Source organism: Jaculus jaculus, chromosome 14, assembly GCF_020740685.1.
Source record: "Jaculus jaculus isolate mJacJac1 chromosome 14, mJacJac1.mat.Y.cur, whole genome shotgun sequence".
In the NCBI taxonomy this organism is placed as follows: Eukaryota; Metazoa; Chordata; class Mammalia; order Rodentia; family Dipodidae; genus Jaculus; species Jaculus jaculus.
The window spans coordinates 13,964,773-13,987,161 of NC_059115.1; the positions used below are offsets into that span (position 1 = coordinate 13,964,773).

Genomic DNA, 22,389 nt, shown 5'->3' on the forward strand with positions numbered 1-22,389 from the left:
TTCAGAACCCAAGTATAGTGTATGCATCTGGAGTTCGTTTGCAGTGGCTAGAAGCCCATTCATATTCTCTCTTGCTCCTTGCAAAGAAATATATTTTTTTAATGTAAAAACCCCAAAAACAAAACAAAAAAGAGGTACCTCTGAATTCGTCGCCAGGATTTTGCAGACAGCCCAGCTCCAAACTCAGTTTTACCTAGCCTGGTACCAACAGAGTTTGAACCACAGACTCAACCCCCAAGGTAGTGGGGCGTGGTCTCCTCGGAGCACCCCGCATAGCCACACCTCCATAGCCACGCCCCCGTCACTTTGCCCAGCCCCGTAGGCGCCCTGCAGTGCGCTTGCGCATCACCTCTTACGCCAGCCCGGCCGCTCCTCACAGAGCGCTCATTGGCCTCGGGGGATGGGGGGCTCAGGCACAAGATGGCCGCCGCGCGCTCGCAGCCCGGGGTTCCGAGCTCACCGACCCCCGAGGCGCGATCCCCGGAGCCGCCGGACCTGGTGCGGGCGAGGAAGGGGTCTGGGCTGGGGCATCGGGGCGCGCAGGGAGCGGCAGGCAGGGGGCGGGGCCTTGGCGGTTTGGGTGGGGGTGGCGTGCGGGTGGGCGTGTCCTCCCGGCGCCTGGGGCGGGGCCCTGGGGGAGCCAATGGGGAGTGAGAGGCGAGGAGGCGGGGCTTGGTGACATTTATAGATGGGACGGGCTGCATCCTGGGAGAGGACTCGCGTTTGATTTGCATCATTGCGGGTGGGGTCCCCTGAGAGGCGTGGCCTCGGAACTCCAGGGCTGGTGAACTTGGCTGTTAAGGTTGGGCAGGTGGCCCTGACCCTGAAAAGAGGAGGGTCATGGGCATGAGGGTCTCCATGTTGGGGTGGGAAGTGATTCTTCAAGGGTTTCCACTTGGCTGCAACAACGAGGATTTAGGGGGAGAAATGGGTGTTCCAGATGACTTTAGGACCTCCCTGAGGATTTTCATTCATTCAACAAATATTTACTTGCTGTATCAAGGTGACCAAGACAAAGAAAGATCTTGTTATCTGTTTTGTTTTTTTCGTTCTAGCCTGGAATTTACTATGTAGTCTCAGGGTAGCCTCGAACTCATGGCAATCCTCCTACATCTGCCACCACGCCTTGGCAAGATCGTGTTATCTTGAAGCTTGTCCCCAGAGAGGGGACAGATTATAAACGAGATTTGTTGTAACATGTTCTATAAAAAGGAAAGAAGTGAACTGATAGCGTGGGGGGGGGGACGAGCTAAATTTGGATGGTCGAAGTCAGCTGGTGCGGCCTTATATTTATAGTGGGGTGAGAGAGAGAGAAGCAGGAACCACAAAGAAGTGACGACGTTGCCTTACAAGTGCAGTTGGAGCAGGGCGTGGTGGTGCACGCCTTTGATCCCAGGACTCACGAGGCAGAGGTAGGAGGATCGCTGTGAGTTCGAGGCCAAGCTGAGACTACATGTGAATTTCATGTCAGCAAGACCCTACCTTGAAAAACTAAAAAAACAAACAAAAGTGCAGTCGGAGGGCTTGGAGTAGGGAAGTGGCTTGATCTGATTTACATTTTCCAGAAGTCCTTCAGGCTGCTCCAGGGAGGGCTATATGGAGCAGAAGTAGGAAGAGATTGTCTTTAGGAGGTTTTTTGTTTTTGTTTTTATTTCCACCAAGACATGATGGGTCTTTGAGCTAGAGTGGAGGGAGAAGGCTTGGCCCATGTTATATATTGGGCATGGAGGAGAAGTTATGATGGAGTACAGCAGGATTCTGCTTGTTTTTCTATTTCAATTATTATTTATTTATTTAACAGAGAAAGAGGGAGAGAGAGAGAGGGAGAGAGAATGAGAATGAGCATACCAGGGCCTCTAGCCACTGCAAACAAACTGCAGATGCGTGTGCCCCCTAGTGCATCTGGCTAACATGGATCCTGGGGAATCGAACCTGGGTCTTTTGGCTTTGCAGGCAAATGCCTTAACTGCTATGCCATCCTACTACAGGATTCAGCGCGCCAAGAACAGGATCTAGGAAGCAAGGGCCCAGTGGACAGTGAAAAAAGCCAATGTTCTTTAAAAAAAAAAATAAAAGGGGAGGGGGAGGCTGGAGAGATGGCTTAGCAGTTAAGACATTTGACTGTGAGGCCTAAGGACCCAGGTTCAGTTCCCCAGGACCTATGTAAGCCAGATGCACAAGGGGGCACAATGGGTCTGGAGTTTTGTTTGCAGTGGCTGAAGGCCCTGGCAGCCCATTCTCTCTCTCTCTCAAATAAATAAATAAGCAAGCTGGGAGTGGTGGTGAACGTTTTTAATCCCAGCACTCAGGAGTCTGAAATAGGAGGATCACCATGAGTTCAAGGCCACCCTGAGACTCCATAGTGAATTCCAGGTCAGCCTGAGCTAGAGTGAGACCCTACCTCAGAAAACCAAAAATAAAATTTAAAAAAATAAGTAAAATATATTTAAATTTATTTGAAAGAGAGAGGAAAGGGAAGAGAGAGAGAAAGAGGCACAAAGAATAGGTATATCAGGGCCTCTAGCCACTGAAAATGAACTCCAGACACATGCACCACCTTGTGCATCTGGCTTATGTGGGTACAGGAGAATAGAATTCTAGTCCTTAGGCTTTGCAGGAAAGTGCCTTGACCGCTAAGCTATCTCTCCAGCACTTCTTTTCTTTTTACTTTTTTTTTTTTTTTTTTTTTGGACTCTAGGCCAGGCTGACCTAGAATTCACTATATAGTCTCAAGTTGGCCTTGAACTCGTGCCGATCCTGCTACCTCTGCCTCCCCAGTGCTATGATTAAAGGCGTGGACAACCACGCCCGCCGAAGTCAATGTTTTCATCCGTGAAGGCATTTTGGGAGCTCTTCATGGAGGGTCCACGCGGCTCCTTTTTCTTCTTCACCTCTCCAGGTCCTGGTGCCTGACGATGGCCGTCCTGCCACACCCCCAGGTGACCTCATCGAGATCCAGGTGTTCAAAGTCACAGACACCACGTTGGTCCCTGAGCCCCCGGAGCCAGGATCCTTTCACTGTGCCCTGTGTCCAGCTGCCTTCCGCTTGGTCTCAGAGCTGCTGTTCCATGAACATGGCCACCTGGCACGTGTGGAAGGGGGCGGGCAAGGTGGGGGTGCAAGCCGGTGTCACGTGTGTGGCCACAGCTGCCCAGGGCCGGCCAGCCTGCGCGCCCACTACAGTTTGCACACTGGAGAGCGGCCTTACCGCTGCCCGCTCTGCCCCCGGGCCTTTAAGGCCTTAGCGCCTCTGCTGCGGCATCAGCACCGACACAGGGCGGAGCCTGGCACGTCTTGCAGACTTCCAGCCATGGCATCAGTTCGAGAGCTGAACCCAAGGGTGCCCCAGGAGAGGTCGGAGGTGGTGGTGGCTGCAGCGGCCGCGGGTGCAGCGGTGGGCAAGCCTTTCGCCTGCAGGTTCTGCGCCAAGCCCTTCCGCCGCTCATCGGACATGCGAGACCACGAGCGGGTGCACACGGGCGAGCGGCCCTACCACTGCGGCGTCTGTGGCAAGGGCTTCACGCAGTCGTCGGTGCTGAGCGGCCACGCCCGCATCCACACCGGGGAGCGCCCCTTCCGCTGCGCCCTCTGTGACCGCTCGTTCAACAACTCCTCTAACTTCCGCAAGCATCAGCGCACCCACTTCCACGGGCCGGGGCCTGGGGCGGGAGGCTCTGGAGGCCGACTGAGACCTCCTTCCGTGGTCCAGGGCTCGGGGAGGAGTGGGTGTGGTGCAGAGAACACTCTGGAAGAAGGGCATGGAGAGATTGTGAAGGTGACGGCTGGGAGAGCAGGGCCGTGGAAGTAGAAGGCACTTTGTAGAGGCAAAGGTGTGGGTAAAAAAGACACCGAGACAGAGGAGATGATGCACAGCTGAGGGCTGGAGAGCGGAGGGAGGGAACCAGGTCTGGACTTGCATAGACCCACACTACACTTTGGTGAGACTCGGGGGAAGGGGAAAGAGGCAACCCTGTGGGTACCCGGCTAGATGCCAGAATACTGGCAGCTAGGTGAAGTGATACTCATTTAGCCCAGGCTGACCTGGAATTCACTATGTAGTCTCAGAGTGGCCTCGAACTCAGGGCAATCCTCCTACCTGTGCCTCTCCAGTGCTAGGATTAAAGGCTTGCGCCACCACGCCCGGCAACTCATTTGTAATCCCAGCAGGGATAGAAGGCCAAGGAAGGAGGGTCATGAGTTCAAGACTAGTTTGTAATATACAGCAAGACCCTATCCTTCTAAAAGAGCTACCATATTTCTCTGGCCTATGAGACGCAGCCTGCCACCACAGAGCCGGAGCACTACAGAAGGGGGAGTGGCAGGTGAGCGCAAGGAAAAGATTCGGAGATCACCCCATAGTGTCCCTGTCAGTCTTTCATCTGCAGAACTCTGGGCCATTCAGGGGGTTCTACAGGAGGACCAGGATGGAATCTTTTGCCTACCTCACTGGATTGCACTGGATCTGGGATGCTTACCCACCCGACCCAACCTCCAGGCAGAAGATGCCTACCATGCTGTGTGTAAAGAGATGGTATCCCATCACCTCAAAGCCAGAGAGTACCCAAGTTACATTTGAGTGTCCTTGAGCCTCAAGGATGTGAGCCTGGTCATAGGATCTTCTCACCCACCCAACCCAATGTTCCTTTCCAAAAACTTTAGCCTGTGGACGCCCACTTCTACAGAGTAGCTTCAAAACCCTTCTTTATTTTCCTGCACTCTGAAGTGGATGGCTTCCTGCCTAGTCCCAGGCAATCTTGAGGAAGCGCTGCCTCATGGCTGGCATGGAGCGTGGAATAAGAGGAGTCACTGTGGTGAGGGAAAGAGGAGTCGAGCCGGAGATGAGGAACCTCTGGTCTATTCTTATTAAAGGACTTTCTGAAGGGTTTCTCTCTATTGGTCTTCCATTCTGGTTCTCTGCTTTTGAGAGGTGAGGTGATAAGGCCACATGTGGTCTCGCCACCAGCAAGTTACATCACACCTGTCTTTCTGAAAGCCTCTGTTTTCTTCTCTGGAACAGGGGTGACTGGGCTCTGGCAGATTGGAGATGTCACATGTCCTTCAGCTGTGGGGGAGAGCATGGGGGAGTTTGGCACAATGAGTGGCTTACTGAGGACGGACAGCCCCTAGTTTTCTCATGGAGAAAGACTTGCTAGCATCAGTCCTGTTTACCCAATGTCCCCATGAGATAGATAACCCTCAGATGACTCCTAACTGATGACATGCATCCCATTTCTCCAGCCTGGTACCAATACCCAAGCTGGTATCATAGAAATCCGGTCAGGTTCCTTAAACCGTCCTTATGTAATCTACCAGTTTTACCTTGTTGACCAGCTAGGTATCTGGAACACAAACACATTTTATCATCTCTGGTCTATCATTGGTGGCCTAATGTTGGAGCAAGTGTGCAACAACCGCTCAGGCCTGCTGTCTTCATTCTCTCACATGGATCCTGTCACTAACCCGCAGCCCCGACTCTGTCCCCAACTTTGAGAAGGAATCACAAATGTGAATATTCACAAGGCCAGGGTAGCGGTTTAATTAAGGTGGCCAGATTCAAGGGTAGGGAACCATGGTAACTGACACTTGGGATCAGTGTTTGGATTTAACCAGGAGTGGTGGGATTGGCAGTAGAGCATGTGTGCCTCTCCGGGAGGGTGGTGGGGGCTGGAGCTCAGGTGATAGACTACTTGCCTAGTATGCATGAAGCCCTGGGTTCAATCCCCAACCCAGTCATGGTGATGCATGCCTGTCACCGAAGCACTCAAGGACCGGAGGCAGGAAGATCAGAAGTTCCATTACTTATGAGTTTGAGGCCAGCAGGCTACAAGAGAGGAAGGTCGGGGGCCAATCAGCCCAGTGAGATGTATGTTTCCCAAACCACATTATGTGAAGTTTTTTGAATTTTGTTTTACAGGGCAAGGTCTCGCTCTAGCCCAGGCTGGCCTGGAATTCACTATGTAGTCTCAGGGTGGCCTCGAACTCAAGGTGAGCCTCTTACCTCTGCCTCTTGAGTGCTGGGATTAAAGGCATGTGCCACCATGCCCGACTTTCATTTTCTTTTATTTTTATTTATTTATTTGACAGAGAAGGAGGGGGGGAAGAGAATGGGTGCATCAGGGTCTCCAGCCACTGCAAAGGAACTCCAGACGCGTGTGCCCCCTTGTGCATCTGGCTAACGTGGATCCTGGGGAATTGAACCTGGGTCCTTTGGCTTTGCAGGCAAACGCCTTAACCGCTAAGCCATCCCTCCTGGCCCCGGCTTTGATTTAAAAATGTCAACTATGACAAGTGGGAGACTTTGGACAAGCTATGCATTGAGCTGCATCCCCAGCTCACCAAGATTCCTCTCCCCCCCCACTGCAGAGATTGAACAAATTGCATGTTGAGTCACATGGCAGCTGCCTATTTCTAACCTCCATCCTACAAGATCTTCCAATCTCTACAATTGGGGATTCAGGGTCATTCATAATCCCACCACATGCCCCTCAACCTCTGCCAGACAAATCTATTTGCAAGTTTCCAGGAGAGCTGGATTCAGCTGGATACAGTTAACCTACCCAGGATTCGTTGTCCCCTTCTTTCCTGGTCAGTGTCCATGTACCATTGTCTCTCCTGAGAAACTTTCTTAGCCCTGACACCTATTCTAATAAGGTGACTGTTTCATGCTCCCGCACCGACCAGTGGCATCTCTGTGTCCCTCATAAAGGGACTCTCCCCTTAGCTTGTAAAGCCTTGACACAAGGTCTGCTTCATGGTGGGTCCGCAGAACTAGAACATGGTGGTCAACACTGTGTCGCTGCTTCCCCCCAGCCCCCCAGGTCACACTAGACCTGTTCAAACAGTACCTCTGTCATCCAGTGTCATCTTCAGATTTCAACATTAAGGTTCTCTGGAGCTGGAGTCCCAATTTTCTTTTTTCGAGGTAGGGTCTCACTGTAGTCCAGGCTGACCTGGAATTCACTATGTAGTCTCAGGGTGGCCTCGAACTCACGGTGATCCTCCTACCTCTGCCTTCCAGAGTGCTGGGATTAAAGGAGTGCACCACCACACCCATCTGGAGTCCCAACTTTATCTTAGATTGGCCAGGTGTCCTCAGGGGCTATTTGTTTCCAGGACACCAGGCCCATTTGGAAAAATGGAATGACTAAACTCAAGTGAGGGCATGTTTGCCACCATCCTGAAAATCCAGCTGCCTTGTAAAAGGGCTTTCAAATCTTTGTCCTGGAGTCCCAAGCACCATGAGAAAGCAGCACTGTAAATGAGTCTGGGGCTGAGGATGTAGTTCACTAGTGGACTGCTTACCTTTCATGCATAAATTCCTAGGTTCCATCTCCAGCATGGAACTGCATGTCGTGGTACAAGCCTGTAATCCCAGCACTCAGGAAGTGGAGGACAGGAGGATCAGAAATGCAGTCAGGGCTGGAGAGACTGCTTAGCGATTAAGACACTTCCCTACAAAGCCTGAGGACCCAGGTTCGATTCCCCGGTACCCATGTAAGCCAGAAGCACAAAGTGGCTTATGTCTGGAGTTCATCTGCAGTGGCTATTAGGCCCTGGTGTGCCCATTCTCTCCCTTTCTCCAATAAATAAAAATACAAGCTGGGTGTGGTGGCGCTTGCCTTTTATCCCAGCACTCAGGAGGCAGAGGTAGGAGGATTAACTTGAGTTCGAGGCCACCCTGAGACTACATAGTGAATTCCAGGTCAGCCTGGGCTAGAGTGGGACCCTACTTTGAATACCAAAATAAATAAATAAATAAATAATAAAATAAAGAAATGCAGTCAGGGGCTGGGGAGGTGGCTCATCAGTTAAAGGCAGTTGCTTGCAAGGCCTGCCAGCCTGGGCTCAATTTCTCCAGTACCCATGAAAAGCCAGAGGACAAAGTGGTGCATAGGTTTGGAGTCTGTAGTAGCAAGAGGTCCTGGTGTGCCCATTCTCTCCTCTCTCCATACCAAAAAAAAAAAAAAGAGGCTGGAGAGATGGCTTAGCAATTAAGGTGTTTGCCTGAGAAGCCTAAGAACCCAGATTTGATTCCACAGAATCCACGTAAGCCAGATGCACATGGTGGTGCGTGTGTTTGGAGTTTGTTGGCAGTGGCTAGAGGTCCTGGTGCACCCATTCTCTTTTTCTCTCTGATAAATAAAAGTAAAAAAGAAATGTAGTCATTCTCAGTTACATAGTTGAAGGTTATCCTTGGTTACAAGAGACCCGTCAAATCAATCCATCTGCACAGGCTGTGATGAACAACATGGCTTCTCTCCCCTCTGACTGGAGAGTGAAAGCTCCTGTGCCTGGCTTGGGACCTAGCAGGAGGCTTCTGGAGGCAGTGGCCTAGTGAACAAATGCCGGAAACATGAAGGGAAGGAGCCTAGATACATCAAGCCAGTTCCTGAGTGCACACCTCCATGGCAAATCCTGAGTATGAGACTAGGTGTGCTGGGGAACTGAAACCCCTGACGAACAGATGCTCTCAGCTGAGTTTATCCAGGGCATTGCCTTCTTTGTACTCCAGATTCAAAGGCACACTCCATAGCCCGGTTGAGGGGATTTATTATTCTCTGCTCTGTACAAGCCGCGTCTGCCGCCCACCCCGCCCCCCAATCCAAGAGCACCCAGACCCCCACCTTGTGCCCTCCCAACTCTGCTTCTAGTCCACTGTCCAGTCAAACCCCAAGAGGAGGAGGAGGAGCAGTTCTGATCCATCTCCACCAGAGATCGATGGGGCCAGCTGAGGCCAGAGTGCCACTGGGCAGGGGATTAGGGTTACAAAAGAGGGTTGGACAGACGGTCAAGTTCACTAATGGGATGAAGGAAGGACCAGAGAGGCCAGGGATGGGAGTAATGCAGTCTTGAGTTTGTAGGGCATGGGCCCAATAAAGAGGCTAGACCATCTTAAGTTCTGACAGGGCGACAGTGAGGAACGGGGGTGGGGGTGGGGGGAAGAGTCTGACCAGCAGCCCCATGGAGGGGAGGGGAGGAGTCTAGATGGGGATATCTGATTGGAGTGGCACATATAGAAGCCCTCTGGTCAGGGATCCTTCCCGGCCAAGGCGCTTGCTCCTGTTCCGGGTCCCCCAAGGCCCTCAGCCTTGTGCACCAGGCGGTGTTTCTTCAGGCCATAGGTGTTGGAGAAACCCTCTCCGCAGGAAGAGCAGCGGAAGGGCCTGCCCCCCTGGTGGGCCGCCAGATGTTTGCGGAAGTAGCCCGGATCCTTGAAGGCCTTGAGGCAGGCGGGACACCGCAGCTCCGGCCGTGGGGGCTCGTGAGCCCGCTGGTGGCGCAGCACGGAGCTCAGGTAAAAGAAGCCCTTGCCGCAGTGCTCGCAGCGGTAGGCGCGCTCGCCCAGGTGCAGTCGCTGGTGCTCCAGCAGGTTGGAGCGGTAGCGGAAGGTCTTGCCGCAGGCGCTGCAGCGCTGGGGCCGGGCCACGGCGTGCAGGCGCCGATGCTCCGCCAGGCTGGAGGACTGCGCGAAGCGCTTGGCGCACACACCGCACTTAAACGCGCGCTCGCCAGTGTGCACCACGCGGTGCTGCCGCAGGTACCAAGAGCGCAGGAAGCCTCGGCCGCACACGCCGCACCGGTAGGGCCGCTGCTCGGTGTGACAGCGCTGGTGGCGCATCAGCAGGGCCGCCTCCCAGAAGCGCTTCCCGCACACCGGGCAGCGGAAGCCCCGCTTCTGCCGGTGGCTCCGGCGGTGCAGGAGCAGGTCGTATGCACCCGCAAAGCTCTGGCCACAGAGGCCGCAGCCCAAGGTCCGGCGCACCAGATGTACGTACTTATGAGTTACTAAGCCCAGGAAATGCTTGAAGCTCTGGCCGCACGTGGCACAGCTGAAGCGCTCAGGGCCCGAGCTGGCCCCGCCACCGGCCCCAGCCCCTGTCGCCCCACCGGCGTCCTCACCCCCGGACACCCCGGCCAGCGCCGCTACGGCCGCTCCCACTTCTCCAGCCAGTCCGTTGTCTAGCACGCTGGCTGCATCGGTGCCGCTGGAGCCATCAGAGGATTGGGGGCCACCTGACGTGGGCGCGAGGAGGCGCTCCGGGGCCGCCTGGTGGACCAGTTTGTGCCACATGAGGTTCTCGATGAAGCCGAAGGTTTTGCCACAGGCGTCGCAGCCGTAGGGCTTCTCGGACATGTGGGCTTCCTTGTGGCTCATGACGTGAAAGAGGTCTGGGAAGTGCTCCCCGCAGTCGGAGCAGGCGTAGCTCAGTGCGTCGGTGGGCCCGCCAGAGGTGCCCGAAGCCCCGGGCCCACAGGCTCCGGCCCCGCCCGACGAGGGACCGAGGCCGGTGGCCCCCGCCAGGGCGCAGGGCAGCTGGAGCCGGTGCACCTGGCGGTGGCGGGTGAGGCTCTGCGGGTAGCCGAACACCTTGCCGCACAGCTCGCACTTGTAGGGCCGCTCGCGGGTGTGCACCACGTGGTGCTTGCTCAGGTGGAAGGACTCCCGGAAGCGCTTCCCACACACCGGGCACTGGTGGGGCTTCTCGCCGGTGTGGATGCGCTCGTGGCGCTTCAGGGTCTCGCGGCGCCCGAAGCCGCGCCCGCAGATGCCGCAGCAGAACGTCTTTCCCGGGACGCCGCCGCCCGAGCCCCCGGAGCCCCCGGCCCCAGCCCCGCCGAGTAGTAGCGGGTGGGCACCCAGGAGCGGGACGGGCACGGCTCCGTACACCACGGCCGCCGCTGCAGCCGCCGCCTTCTCGCTGTCGGTGGCCGGCGGGTCTGGGGGCAGGAGGTAGGGGCCCGGGGGGAAGGTGGGCGGGGGCTGCGGCCCCGAGGCCGTCCCGTCCTTGGACGCGTCGGGGGCAGCGGCCGGCGCGTGCGCGGCCTTGTGGCGGAGCAGGCTCTGCGGCGCCGAGTAGGTCTTGCCGCACAGGTCGCAGGGGTACACGGGCCGCGGGCCCCCGGCGCCGGCGTGCGCAGCCTGGTGCTTGAGGAGGTAGGAGGCGTCGCGGAAGGCCTTACCGCAGATGCCGCAGGGTAGGCGCAGGAGGTCGGCCGAGTGCGTCTTGACGTGCCGCTTGAGGCTCTCCCTGCGGTTGAAGCTTTTGCTGCACACTGAGCAGGAGAAGGGCTTCTCACCCGTGTGGATGATCTGGTGCTGGTGGAGGTGGCTGGGCTTCTTGAAAACCTTCCAGCAGAGCGGGCAGGCGAACGGGCCGTCCCCACCACCCGTGCCAGGGGGCGGCGCTGGCACACCCACGCCGGGAGGGGCGGCGGGCGCCGTGGTCCCATCCGTGGAGGTGGTGGCGGGCGCCGAAGGGGTGGCCGAGGGGCCGGAGGACACCGTGGCTGGGGCGGCGGCCGTCGCGCTGGCAGCGGGCACCGAGAGGCCCAGCGCGGGCAGTGGGGGTCCCGGCTGCGGGGGCCCCCCCGCCGAGGGCGGCAGGTCTTTGTGGCAGCGCCGGTGGCGGATGAGGCTGGAGACGTGGTTGTAGGTGCGGCCGCACACGCCGCATTCGTACGGCCTCTCCCCGGAGTGCACCAGCATGTGCTGGACCAGGTGCGAGGACTGCTTGAAGGACTTCTGGCACACGCCGCACGGGAAGCGCCTCTCCATCAGGTACTTCAGTCTTCGGAAGTAGCCCTTGTCGTCCTTGGCTGGGTCACAGGCCGCCCCTACAGCGGGCCCAGGGGGGTTCTGCGTGGGGGTGGGAAGTGGTCCTGGGGTTCCAGTGGGAGTTCCAAGTCCCGGCGCTACCCCAGTCCCAGATGTAGGGCCACCCCGTTTCAGGTTGCCAAAGAGGTGCTGGTGTCCCGAGAGGTCAACGATACCCCACTGTGGGGCAGGGAAGGCAGCATCAAAGAGGGGGGGAGGGGGCGCCCCAAAAGCTGGAGGCAGGGGTGGATCGGACTTCTTGGCTTGAGAAGACGACGACGAGGATGAGGACGACGAGGAGGAAGAGGACGAGGAAGATGAGGAAGGAACTTCTGCCTTGGGTTTGAAGGTGGACTGTGGTGGGTAGTCATACTGGGGTGGAGGAGGCTGAGGGGGAGGCTGGGGTGGGGGTCCTGGTGCGCAAGGCAGGGCGGCCACCGCCTTGGCATGCTCCCCATACAGTTCCATGGGCTCGAAGCGCTGGTGGTTGAGGAATTCCAAGAAGTCAAAGGGGTAGCTCTGGAAGTGGACCCCGTCCTCGCCCCCGATGCCGCTGTTCCCACCACCCCCAGCGCTGCTGCCCGCAGAGTTCGCCTCCATCTCTGGCGGGTCTGGAGAAAAGGGAGACCCTGCAAAGAAGAGGACGCAGGCTGAGGAAAAGGGGCTCCCACATAATGGCAAAGGAAGCTGTACTCACATGCTCACACGAAGGCCATATGCCTTTATCGAGCCCCTCTCTTCCCACCCCAAAAGCAGTTGTGCTGTTTGGCTGCACGGTCCCAGGGCTATCTTCTAGCCTCTCGCAGCCGGGCCTTCAGCACCCAACCCACTTTCCATCTTTTCCTGGCTTTTCACACACCTCTGCTACTTGTTCTCTCTCTTCTCAACACACCTGTAGGTCCCAGCTTTCTCAAATGCCCCAGCAATTTGGGGGGTGGGGGAGGAAGGTCTGCAAATATCTTTTTACCTTTTATTTTTTGAGGTAGGTTCTCACTGTAGCCCAGGCTGACCTTTAACTCAATAATCCTACTCTACCTCAAGTGCTGGGATTAAAGGCAGGCAACACCATGTCCAGATTCTTTTTTTTAAAAAATATTCTTGGACTGGAGAGATGGTTTACTGGCTATGGCACTCAATTGCGAAGCCTAAAGACCCAAGTTCAATTCCCAAGACCCATGTAAGCCAGATGCATGCATTTGGAGTTCATTTGCAGTTGCTAGAGGCCCTGGAGGGTGCCCTTTATCTCTCTCTCAAATATTAAAAAAAAATCTCTCTCAAATATTAAAAAAAAATCCAATCAATGTGTGAGAGAGGGAGAATATGGGTGTGCCAGGGCTTCTTGCTGCTACAAACTCCAGACATATGCACCACTTTGTACACCTGTGGCAGGCTTTGTAAGCAAGCACCTTTCAGTGATCTTCCTACCTCTGCCTCCCGAGTGCTGGGGTTAAAGGCGTGTGCCACCACGCCCGGCTTGATATATATATATATATTTTTTTAAAGAAGGTACAAGTGGGCTGGAGAGATGGCTTAGCGGTTAAGCGCTTGCCTGTGAAGCCTAAGGACCCCGGTTCGAGGCTCGGTTCCCCAGGTCCCACGTTAGCCAGATGCACAAGGGGGCGCAGGCATCTGGAGTTCGTTTGCAGAGGCTGGAAGCCCTGGCGCGCCCATTCTCTCTCTCTCCCTCTATCTGTCTTTCTCTCTGTGTCTGTCACTCTCAAATAAATAAATAAATAAAATTTAAAAATAAATAAATAAAAAGGTACAAGCGTCTGAAAAACCTAATGGCCCAGGGTTCAATCCCCCAGTGCCCATGCATCTGGAGTTTGTATTGTCAAGAGATCCTGGTATAACCAGACACATACAAATACACACTCTCACTCTCTCAATAAATAAAAAGGCCATAGTGTGCCCAGATACATACACACACCCCTTGGTCTCTCAAATAAATAAAATCATTTAAGCCAGTCATGGTAGTATACTCCTTTAATCCCAGCACTCAGGAGGCAGATGTAGGATTGCTGTGAGTTCAATCAAGGACATCCTGAGACTACATAGTGAATTTCCAGGTCAACCTGGGCTACAGCAAGACCCAACCTCCAAAACAAAACAACAACAACAAGAAAGAGGGCTGGAGAGATGGCTTAGTGGTTAAGACGTTTGTCTGTGAGGCCAAAGGAGCCAGGTTCCCTAGGACCCATGTAAGCCAGATGCACAAGGAACACATGTGTATGGAGTTCGTTTGCAGTGGCTGGAGGCCCTGGTGTGCCCATTCTCTCTATATCTATCTCTCTTCTCTCTCTGCTTGCAAATAAATAAATAAAATTTTGAAAAAGAAGAAAGAACAAAAGAATGAATGAAAATGAGGGTAGGGGAGAGATGTAAAGGCACTTGCTTGCAAAGCCTTACAGCCCAGATGTGATTCCCCAGTACCCACATTATAGCCCAATGCACAAAGTGATGCATGCATCTGGAGTTTATCTCTGGTGGCAAGAGGCCCTGGTGTGTGTGTTTCTCTTTCCTCGCAAATATTATTACATAGAAAAACATGAGACGGGCATGGTGGCACACTTCTTTAATCCCAGCACTCAGGAGGCAGAAGGAGGATTGCTGTGAGTTTGAGGCCACCCTGAAACTACATAGTAATTTCCTGGTTAGCCTGGGCTAGTGTGAAACCCCACCTCAAAAAGTCAAAAAAACTAAAAACAGGAGCTAGGCATGGTGACACATGCCTTTACTCCCAGCACTCAGGAGGCAGAAGTGGGAGGATCACTGTGAGTTCAAGGCCAGCATGAGACTACATAGTGAGTTCCAAGGCTAGAACAAGACCCACCTGACACATACACACACAAAAAGCCTGACAGGCCGAGTTCAATTCCCCAGTACCCATGTAAAGCCAGATGCACAAGAGAGTGTATGCATCTGGAGTTCATGTGGTATACCCATATACACACTCAATCTCTCTTCCTCTCAAAAATAAATAAATACATAAATAAATAAATAAGAGAATGGGGCTGGAGAGACAACACAGTGTTTAAGGCACTTGCTTATAAAGCCCAAAGATCCAGGTTCAATTCCCTGGTACCCATGCAAAGTCAGGTGCACCAAGTGGCACATCCATCTGGAGTTCATTTACAGTGACAATAAGCCCTGGAGCACCCATCCCCTCTCTTCTCTCTCAAATAAATAAGTAAATATTAAAATATTTTTTAAGCTGGGCATGGTGGTGCATGCCTTTAATCCCAGCACTCGGGAGGCAAAGGTAGGAGGACTGTCGTGAGTTGGAGGCCATCCCATACAACACAGTGAATTCCAGGTCTGCCTGAGCTAGAGTGAGACCCTACCTCGAAAACATAAAAATAAATAAATGAAAATATTTTTATTTAAATTTTTTTTTGAGGTAGGGTCTCACTTAGCCCAGGCTGACCTGGAACTCACTCTGTAGTCCCAGGTTGGCCTTGAACTCACAGTGATCCTCCTACCTCTCTGCTTCCTGAGTGCTAGGATTAAAGGTGTGCATCACCATGCCCAGCTAATTTTATTCTTTTTTTTTTTTTTTTTGAGGTAGGATCTCACTTTAGTCCAGGCTGACCTGGAATTAACTATTTAGTCTCAGAGTGGCCTCGAATTAATGGTGATCCTCCTATCTCTGCCTCCCGAGTGCTGGGATTAAAGGTGTATGCCACACCACACTGGCTCCAGCAAGCAGACAGAGAGAGAAAGGAGAGACAGAATGGGAGTGTTAGAGCATCCAGCTACTGCAAGTGAACTTCAGATGCATGTACCACCTGTGCATCTGTGGGCACTGGGGAACTGAAGTGGGGTCCTTAGGCATTGCAGGCAAATGACTTGACCACTGAACTATCTCTCTAGCCCCTAAATTTTACTTTTTGGGTTTTCAAGGTAGGGTCTTGCTCTAGCCCAGGCTGACCTAGAATTCAGTATGTAGTCTCAGGCTGGCCTTAAAACTCACAGCAACCCTTCTATTTCTGCCTTCTAAGAGCTGGGATTAAAGGTGTGCCATGTCAGGCATACTTTTAAAAAAGAAATGTTTTATTTATTTATTTGACAGAGGGAAGGAGGGGGGAGGGAGGGGGAGAGAGAGAGAGAGAGAGAGAGAGAGAGAGAATGGGCACGCCAGGGCTTCCAGCCACTGCAAACAAACTCCAGATGCATGTGCCACCTTGTGCATCTGGCTTACATGGGTACTGGGGAATTGAACCGAGGTTCTTTGGCTTTGCAGGCAAGCACCTTAACCACTAAACCATCTCTCCAGCCCACTTTTTTTAAAAAAGATTTTTATTAGAGACAGAAGGAGAGAGAGAGAGAGAGAGAGAGAGAGAGAGAGAGGGACAGACAGTGAGTGAGAATGGGCACACCAGGGCCTCTAGCCACTGCAAATGAACTCCAGACACATGTGCCACCATATGTATCTGGCTTATGTGGGACCTGGAGATCAGACCTGAGTCCTTAGACTTCACAAGCAAGTGCCTTAACCACTAAGCCATCTCTCCAGCCCCAGGCACACTTTTTAAAATGAAATAAAATGAAGCCAGGCATGGTAGTGTACATCTTTATTCCCAGCACTCTGGAGGCAGGGGTAAGGAGGATTGCCAGTAGTTCAAGGCCAGCCTGGGGCTATAGTGATTTCCAGGTCAGCCTGGGCTAGAATGAGATTCTATCTTGAAAAGTAAATAAATAAATAAATAAAATGAGACTACACTGACTACAACTGTCCTACAGATGGAGACATTCAGCAGAGATGAAATTAACAAGGGTGGCTCCCGGAGAAGGAATTCTGGGGACTGCAGTGTTATGTGGAGGGCAAGGCAGGTAGATGCTGAAGGGTGTGCACTATGGGGGACGGAATGGATCAGGCTCAAGATAATTTTCACTGGAAAATAAGACATTTCCTCCTTTACTGGATCCAAATCTTAAATTGCTGCTTTCCTAAGGTGAAACATATCAAGAAAGGGTTTTTTTTTTTTTAAAAAAAAAATTTGATTTTTATTTATTTATTAGAGACAGAGAGGAGAGAGAGTGAGAATGGGTGTGCTAGGGCCTCCAGCACTGCAAATGAACTCCAGACATGTGTGCCACCATGTGCATCTGGCTTACATGGGACCTGGAGAATCGAACTGGGGTCCTTAGGCTTTGCAGGCATGTGCCTTAACTGCTAAGCCATGTCTCCAGCCCAAGAAAGGGTTTTATGCAGAAAGACAATACGAGAGACCCTCCCCACAAAAGGGCGGGAGTTCCTCACAAACATAAGTTGCCAGGCACAGTGGTACATGCCTTTAATCCCAGCACTTGGGAGGCACAGGTAGGAGGATTGCTGTGAGTTCAAGGCCAGCCTGGGACTACATAGTGAATTCCAGGACAGCCTGGGCTAGAGCAAGACCCTAACTCAAAAACCCAAAACCAAACATAGTAGAAGTTTTTTCAGGTGGCAGCTATCATTTGGTGAGTTTCAGGCAGTGTCTTGTTCTAGCCCAGGCTAACCTGGAATTCACTATGTAGTCTCAGGCTGGCCCTGAAGACGTCATAGCGATCCTCCTACCTCGGTCTCCCAAGTGCTGGGATTAAAGGTGTGTGTCACCACACTGGGCTCTTGTAAGTGGGGGAACTGGGGACCTCATTCCCTCAAATTCATGTGGGTAGCAAAGGGAGAGCACACATTTGATTCCAGGTGTTTCAGATGCCAGGACCCTTGAGCTATTCCATTGCAACAAAGCTGCCTTGTGATAAAATTCTCTGTAACAGTAACAGGTAACAATAAATGAGTGCTTTCCAGCAGCAAAGTATTCTTCTAAATCCTCCTCCAAATGACCCAAAAAGATGGTTAACTCAGCAGTGCAGGCAGAGGGGGTGCTGGGAGATGGCTCAGTGAATAAAGCACTTACACCACCCATGTCAATGTCAATGGGTGTGGTTGTCCCTGCCTGTAACCCCAGTGCTCTGGAGGCAGAGACAAAGGATTCCTGGGGCTAGCACAGTCCACAAGCTCTGGGTTTGCCACCCTGCCTCAGTAAATGCGGTAGAGAACATCCTGTGTCAACCTCAGGCCTCTACATACATGTACATCCGTATATGCACACACACACCTACATGCCAAAAAAAAAAAAAAGGTCAGAGAGGTTAATGTCACACCTCGCCACTTGTTACCTAGGCCCACAAAGTCTCATATGACAAGCGGCAGGGCTAAGAGGTAAAGGCAGGTGGTAGGGTCCCAGACTTCTCTCCACAATGTGCTGCCAGTACTTCACCCTTCAAAGTAAGAGTCGCATCAACACTCCACTGTGTGCTGGAGATGTGATTTGCCTCACCCTGTCCTGACACCTAATGGCATGTCTCCGGATGACCCAGGTCCAGAACAAGCCAGAGTGAGACCCTACCTCGCAAAACCAAAAAGAAAAAAAAAAAAAAGAAAGGTGAGGCGTGTGGGCCTGGGTGACAGGTGGTAGTGGACTCCCAAAGCCCCATTGAGAGAAAAGTAATTGAGGGAAGACAGGAAGGAGGGGAGGGTCGGAGGCAGGTGCAGGGAGTTGGCCCTGCAGACAGAAGATTCAGTCCAGGGACGAAGGCCCTGGGTCAGTAATGGAGCCAGCACACTGGAGCAGCCGGGAGCCTGTGGGGGCTGCAGCTCATTGCAAGGACTTTGGGTTTTACTCTGAAGGAAGGAGGGTCTACATGGGACTAGCAGTACCTCTGAGTGTGTCACAAATTGTGAATAAAACAAAGTGTGTAGGACACCTACCACGGTGCCTGCTGCAGGCCCACACACCTCACCCTGCCTTTTTTTTTTTTTTGGTTTTCCGAGGTAGGGTCTCACTGCAGCTCAGGCTGACCTGGAATTCGCTACGTAGTCTCAGGGTGGCCTTGAACTTGGTGATCCTCCTACCTCTGCCTCCCAAGTACTGGGATTAAAGGTGTGTGCCACCATGCCTTTGATCCTTGTCTTTAAAAAAAATATTTACTTATTTATTTATTTAAGAGAGAGACAGACAGGGAGACAGAATATGGACACAACAGGGCCTCTTGCCACTACAAATGAACTTCAGATGCACACACCACATTGTGCATCTGGCTTTACATGGGTACTGGGGAGTTGAACCCAGGTCATCAGGCTTTGCAAGCAAGGGCCTTAAATCACTGAGCCATCTGTCTAGCCCCATTTCTTGTCTCTTTTAAAAGCATGTTTCACACGTGCATATGAGGTGTGCCTGCATGTGTGAATGCATGCAGGTGTGTGTGGGAGTATGCAAATGTGAAGGACAAAGGTAGGGTCTGAATTCACTATGTAGCCTCAGGGTGGCCTCGAACTCACGTGATCCTCCTACCTCTGCCTCCCAAGTGCTGGGATTAAAGGTGTGCGCCCCCACGCCCGGCTTTCTCCACCTTATTTTTTGAGACAGAATCTCTTCCTGTACTTGGAGCTCACAAATCCTGCCAGCCTAGCTAGCTAGCTATGAGCTTCACGGAGGCACCTATCTTCACGTTCCTAGCGCTGGGATTACAGAAGTATTCCACCATGTATGGCTTTTAAAAGGGTTTTGGGGATCTGAACTCTCGTATGTGCACAGCTAGTACTTTACCAACTGATTCATCTCTCCAGTCCCCTCGTCTTGTTTTTGTTGGTCACCCACTGCAGAGGTAAGATTGCTAGGTGGTGTTCACAGCTCTGTCCTCAGGACCTAGGACAGTACCCGGCCTGGTAGGTAGTAAGTAAAGGACTGAGAGTAGAAGTGTGAGAAAAGATATGAGTCCTGGGCTGGGGAGGTGGCTCATCAGTTATAGCCCTTGCTTGCAAAGACTGCTGGCCTAAGTTCGACTGCCCAGTACCCACATAAAGCCAGATGCACAAAGTGGCACATGTGTCTGGAATTCATTTGCAGTAGAAAGAGGACCCAATACACCCATACATAAACACACACTCTTTCTCAAATAAATGAGTAAAGAAAACAAGATGAGGGCTGGAGAGATGGCTCAACGGTTAAAAGCATTAACTTTCAAGCTTGATGGCCTGGGTTTGATTCTCCAGCATTCACATAAAGCCAGGTGCACAAAGTGGTGCATGCATGTGGAGTTCATTTGCATTGGCAAGAGGCTCTGGAACACCCATACTCGATTTCTCTCTGCTTGCAAATATATATATATATTTTTTTAAAAAGATGTGAGCCAGGCTTGGTGGCACACACCTTTAATCCCAGCACTTAGGAGGCAGAAGTAGGTGAATCGCTGTGAGTTCAAGGCCACTCTAAGACTATTCTAGGTTACCCTGGGTTAGAGTGAGACCCTACCTTGAAAAAAGATGCAAGTTCTAGCTAGAACCCATGACTCACCCTGTTAATCACTCCACCAGTGAGGTGGGGGAACAGTCAAAAGCAGCCAAACAGTGTGCCAAAGCTGTCTAGAAAGAAGAAAATTCACATCCAGATCTAGCTTGAAATTCTATAGCACATGGGCTGAAGAGATGGCTTAGTGGTTAAGGGAACCTGCTTACACCGATTCCCCAGTACCTGAGTAAAGCCAGTGACACAAAGTGGTGGCTACATCTAGAGTTCGTTTACATTGACCATTCTCTGTTCCCACACCCTGCTTACAAGTGTGTTCAGATTTTTTGTCTCAACTAGTATACTTAACTTTACATGGACAAGGATTTTTGACGGGTTTAAATTTTTATTTATTTGAGAGAGAGAGAGAAAGAGGCAGAGAGATAATGGCCGTGCAAACAAACTCCAGATGCATGTGTCACCTTGTGCTTATCTGGCTTATGTGGGTCCTGGGGAATCAAACCTGGGTCCTTAGGCTTTATAAGCAAGCACCTTAAAAGCTAAGCCATCTCTCCAGGCTCGATTTGACCCTATTTTATTCTCTGCACAAAGTAAGCGCTCATGAAAGTTGTTGAACAATGCTTACGAATGAACAAGTAGATGACAGAAGACTCTTTCAGCTCCGGAAGAGCTGACAAAAGTCAGACATTTGTCCCAAGGCTCTATGGAATCAAGCCTTCTCTTGCTTTCCCTCCAATTCTTCGGCTCCAACTTCACAAGCCTCCCCTGCTGCTTTTCCCACAAACCAGTCACCATCACCTGGGAGCCTGTGAATGTGCTCTTCCTCCAGAACTTTGAATGTTCAGTTAAATCTCCCAATTTGGATTCTGCAGATACCTCAGCAGACTCTCAGAAAAATCTGCCGCCTCAATTAAGACTGTAAAATCCCCCAAAGATGAAAAACAAAAACAGACTTTGCATCTCTTGTTCACAACTGCATGTCCTGAACCCTAGAACCGGGAATATTCATTCAATGACGAATATATTGCCAATGAATGTGAGTCACACCCAAGCAGTGCCTGGAGTTCCTCTCCAGAAGTTCGGGATGATGTCATGAGAACTGCTTAAGGTTGGAGCGATACTGTTTTGGGGCAGAAGTTGTGCAGGCACAAGAGGCCAGTCATGATGACGGAAGGGAAGGAGGTGGGGCAGTATGGTGACAGCTTGACAGTAAGTAGGCAGATGTTTCTGCCTGAGGGGTTAGACGGTGAACTCTAGGGGAAGCTGTTCCTTTGAGGGGTGGGTTAGAGGGGCTTGCAAGAGGGAGAAATAAAGGGAAGATGGGGGGGGGGAGCTGTTGCAACTAATGCAACACCCCTGGAGGCAATCCTATAGGATAACAGAGGTATGGCGAGCACCTGCTTTACAAGGGGGGGACAATACTGGTGGCATCTCGGTGGGTGGCCTGTCGTGGAAGCAATGACGAGAGGTTCTGTGGAAGGGACCCTAAGGGAAGGCATTACTAGGTGTCCTGGCACTTGAGGGGCTCATTACGAATGGAGATGCTTCGGCTGCCATCCCATGGGGGGGCGTCATGCATTATAGGGAGGATAAGTGGAGGGCGAGGGCCCGGCAGAGGGACACTGACGTTTTATGTAGGGGCGTCCTGGGGGGCTGAGGCAAGCCAGGGCGGGAACCCCCTCCCCCGCGGAATCCGGGTCCCCAGGCCGTGCGCCCCGTCACTCACCGGCGCCGGGGGTCTCCGCCGGGAGGAGGCCGAGGAGGCGGAGAAGGCGCCGCCGCTCCGGGGAGACCCGAGGGCCCGACCGGAAGTGCCGCCCCCTTCTCTTCCCCTCCCCTCCCTTCTCCGGGCAGCTCCGCGCCGCCCGCTCGCTCGCCCGCCCGGAAGCGGAAGTCGCGCCCGTTCCCGCAGCGCCCGCGTGGAGGATGGCGGCGGGGACTGCGCCTGCGCAGTGTCTCGGGGACGTGAGAGGACCTTCGGATGTTTCCGGTGGCAGAGCGGAGCCAGTTGCGCTTGCGCCCAGTGCGCCCCGCTGCTTCTTCACATGCTCCGGACATCCGGTGAGGGCACACCCGGGGCTCCGGTGTCATGCTTAAGCCCCACCCCTTGACCTAGGCCCTGCCCACTTCAGAATTTCCCCTTTTGCAAATGTTGACCCCTTCCTTCCACCTCCACAGACCAGGTCCTGAGCCCCAACTCTAGGAATTCCACCCGCCCACCTCAGCCACGCCCTCAAAACACGCCCCTCTCTAAATTCAGCCTCTGTACTTAAGCCTCACCTCATACTCACATAATAATTTTATTTTACATATTTTAGAGAGAAAGAGAGAATGGACACACCAGGGCCTCCAGCCACTGCAAACGAACTCCAGACGCATGCTCCACCTTGTGCATCCGCCTTACGTGGGTCCCGGGGAATGGAACCTGAGTCCTTAGGCTTTTCAGGCAAGTGCCGTAACCGCTAAGCCATCTCTCCAGCTCTATTTTATTTTTGTTTT

General features: G+C 52.8%; 2 protein-coding genes across 2 annotated transcripts; one reads left to right on the forward strand and one right to left on the reverse strand.

Moving 5' to 3' along the window:
- The first annotated feature begins 368 nt into the window (after positions 1-368).
- Positions 369-4,883, forward strand: Znf784 (zinc finger protein 784). The gene is made up of 2 exons (XM_004672913.2): positions 369-498; positions 2,900-4,883. The coding sequence occupies exons 1-2, from the start codon at positions 421-423 to the stop codon at positions 3,806-3,808; spliced, it is 987 nt and encodes a 328-aa protein (XP_004672970.2). The 5' UTR covers positions 369-420; the 3' UTR covers positions 3,809-4,883.
- A 3,718-nt stretch (positions 4,884-8,601) lies between these two features.
- On the reverse strand, positions 8,602-21,701 carry Znf865 (zinc finger protein 865). The gene is made up of 2 exons (XM_004672908.2): positions 21,617-21,701; positions 8,602-12,225 (listed from the first exon to the last, which is right to left on the reverse strand). The coding sequence occupies exon 2, from the start codon at positions 12,194-12,196 to the stop codon at positions 9,029-9,031; it is 3,168 nt and encodes a 1,055-aa protein (XP_004672965.2). The 5' UTR covers positions 12,197-12,225; positions 21,617-21,701; the 3' UTR covers positions 8,602-9,028.
- Positions 21,702-22,389: the final 688 nt, after the last annotated feature.

What these genes read in the sequence shown, in the direction of transcription:
- Znf865 (XM_004672908.2), bottom strand. Translation starts at nt 12,196, where the DNA reads ATGGAGGCGAACTCTGCGGGCAGCAGCGCTGGGGGTGGTGGGAACAGC.
- Znf784 (XM_004672913.2), top strand. Translation starts at nt 421, where the DNA reads ATGGCCGCCGCGCGCTCGCAGCCCGGGGTTCCGAGCTCACCGACCCCC. An exon ending in CCCCGGAGCCGCCGGACCTG is followed by an intron (nt 499 to 2,899) that starts GTGCGGGCGAGG and finishes TCACCTCTCCAG; the next exon opens with GTCCTGGTGCCTGACGATGG.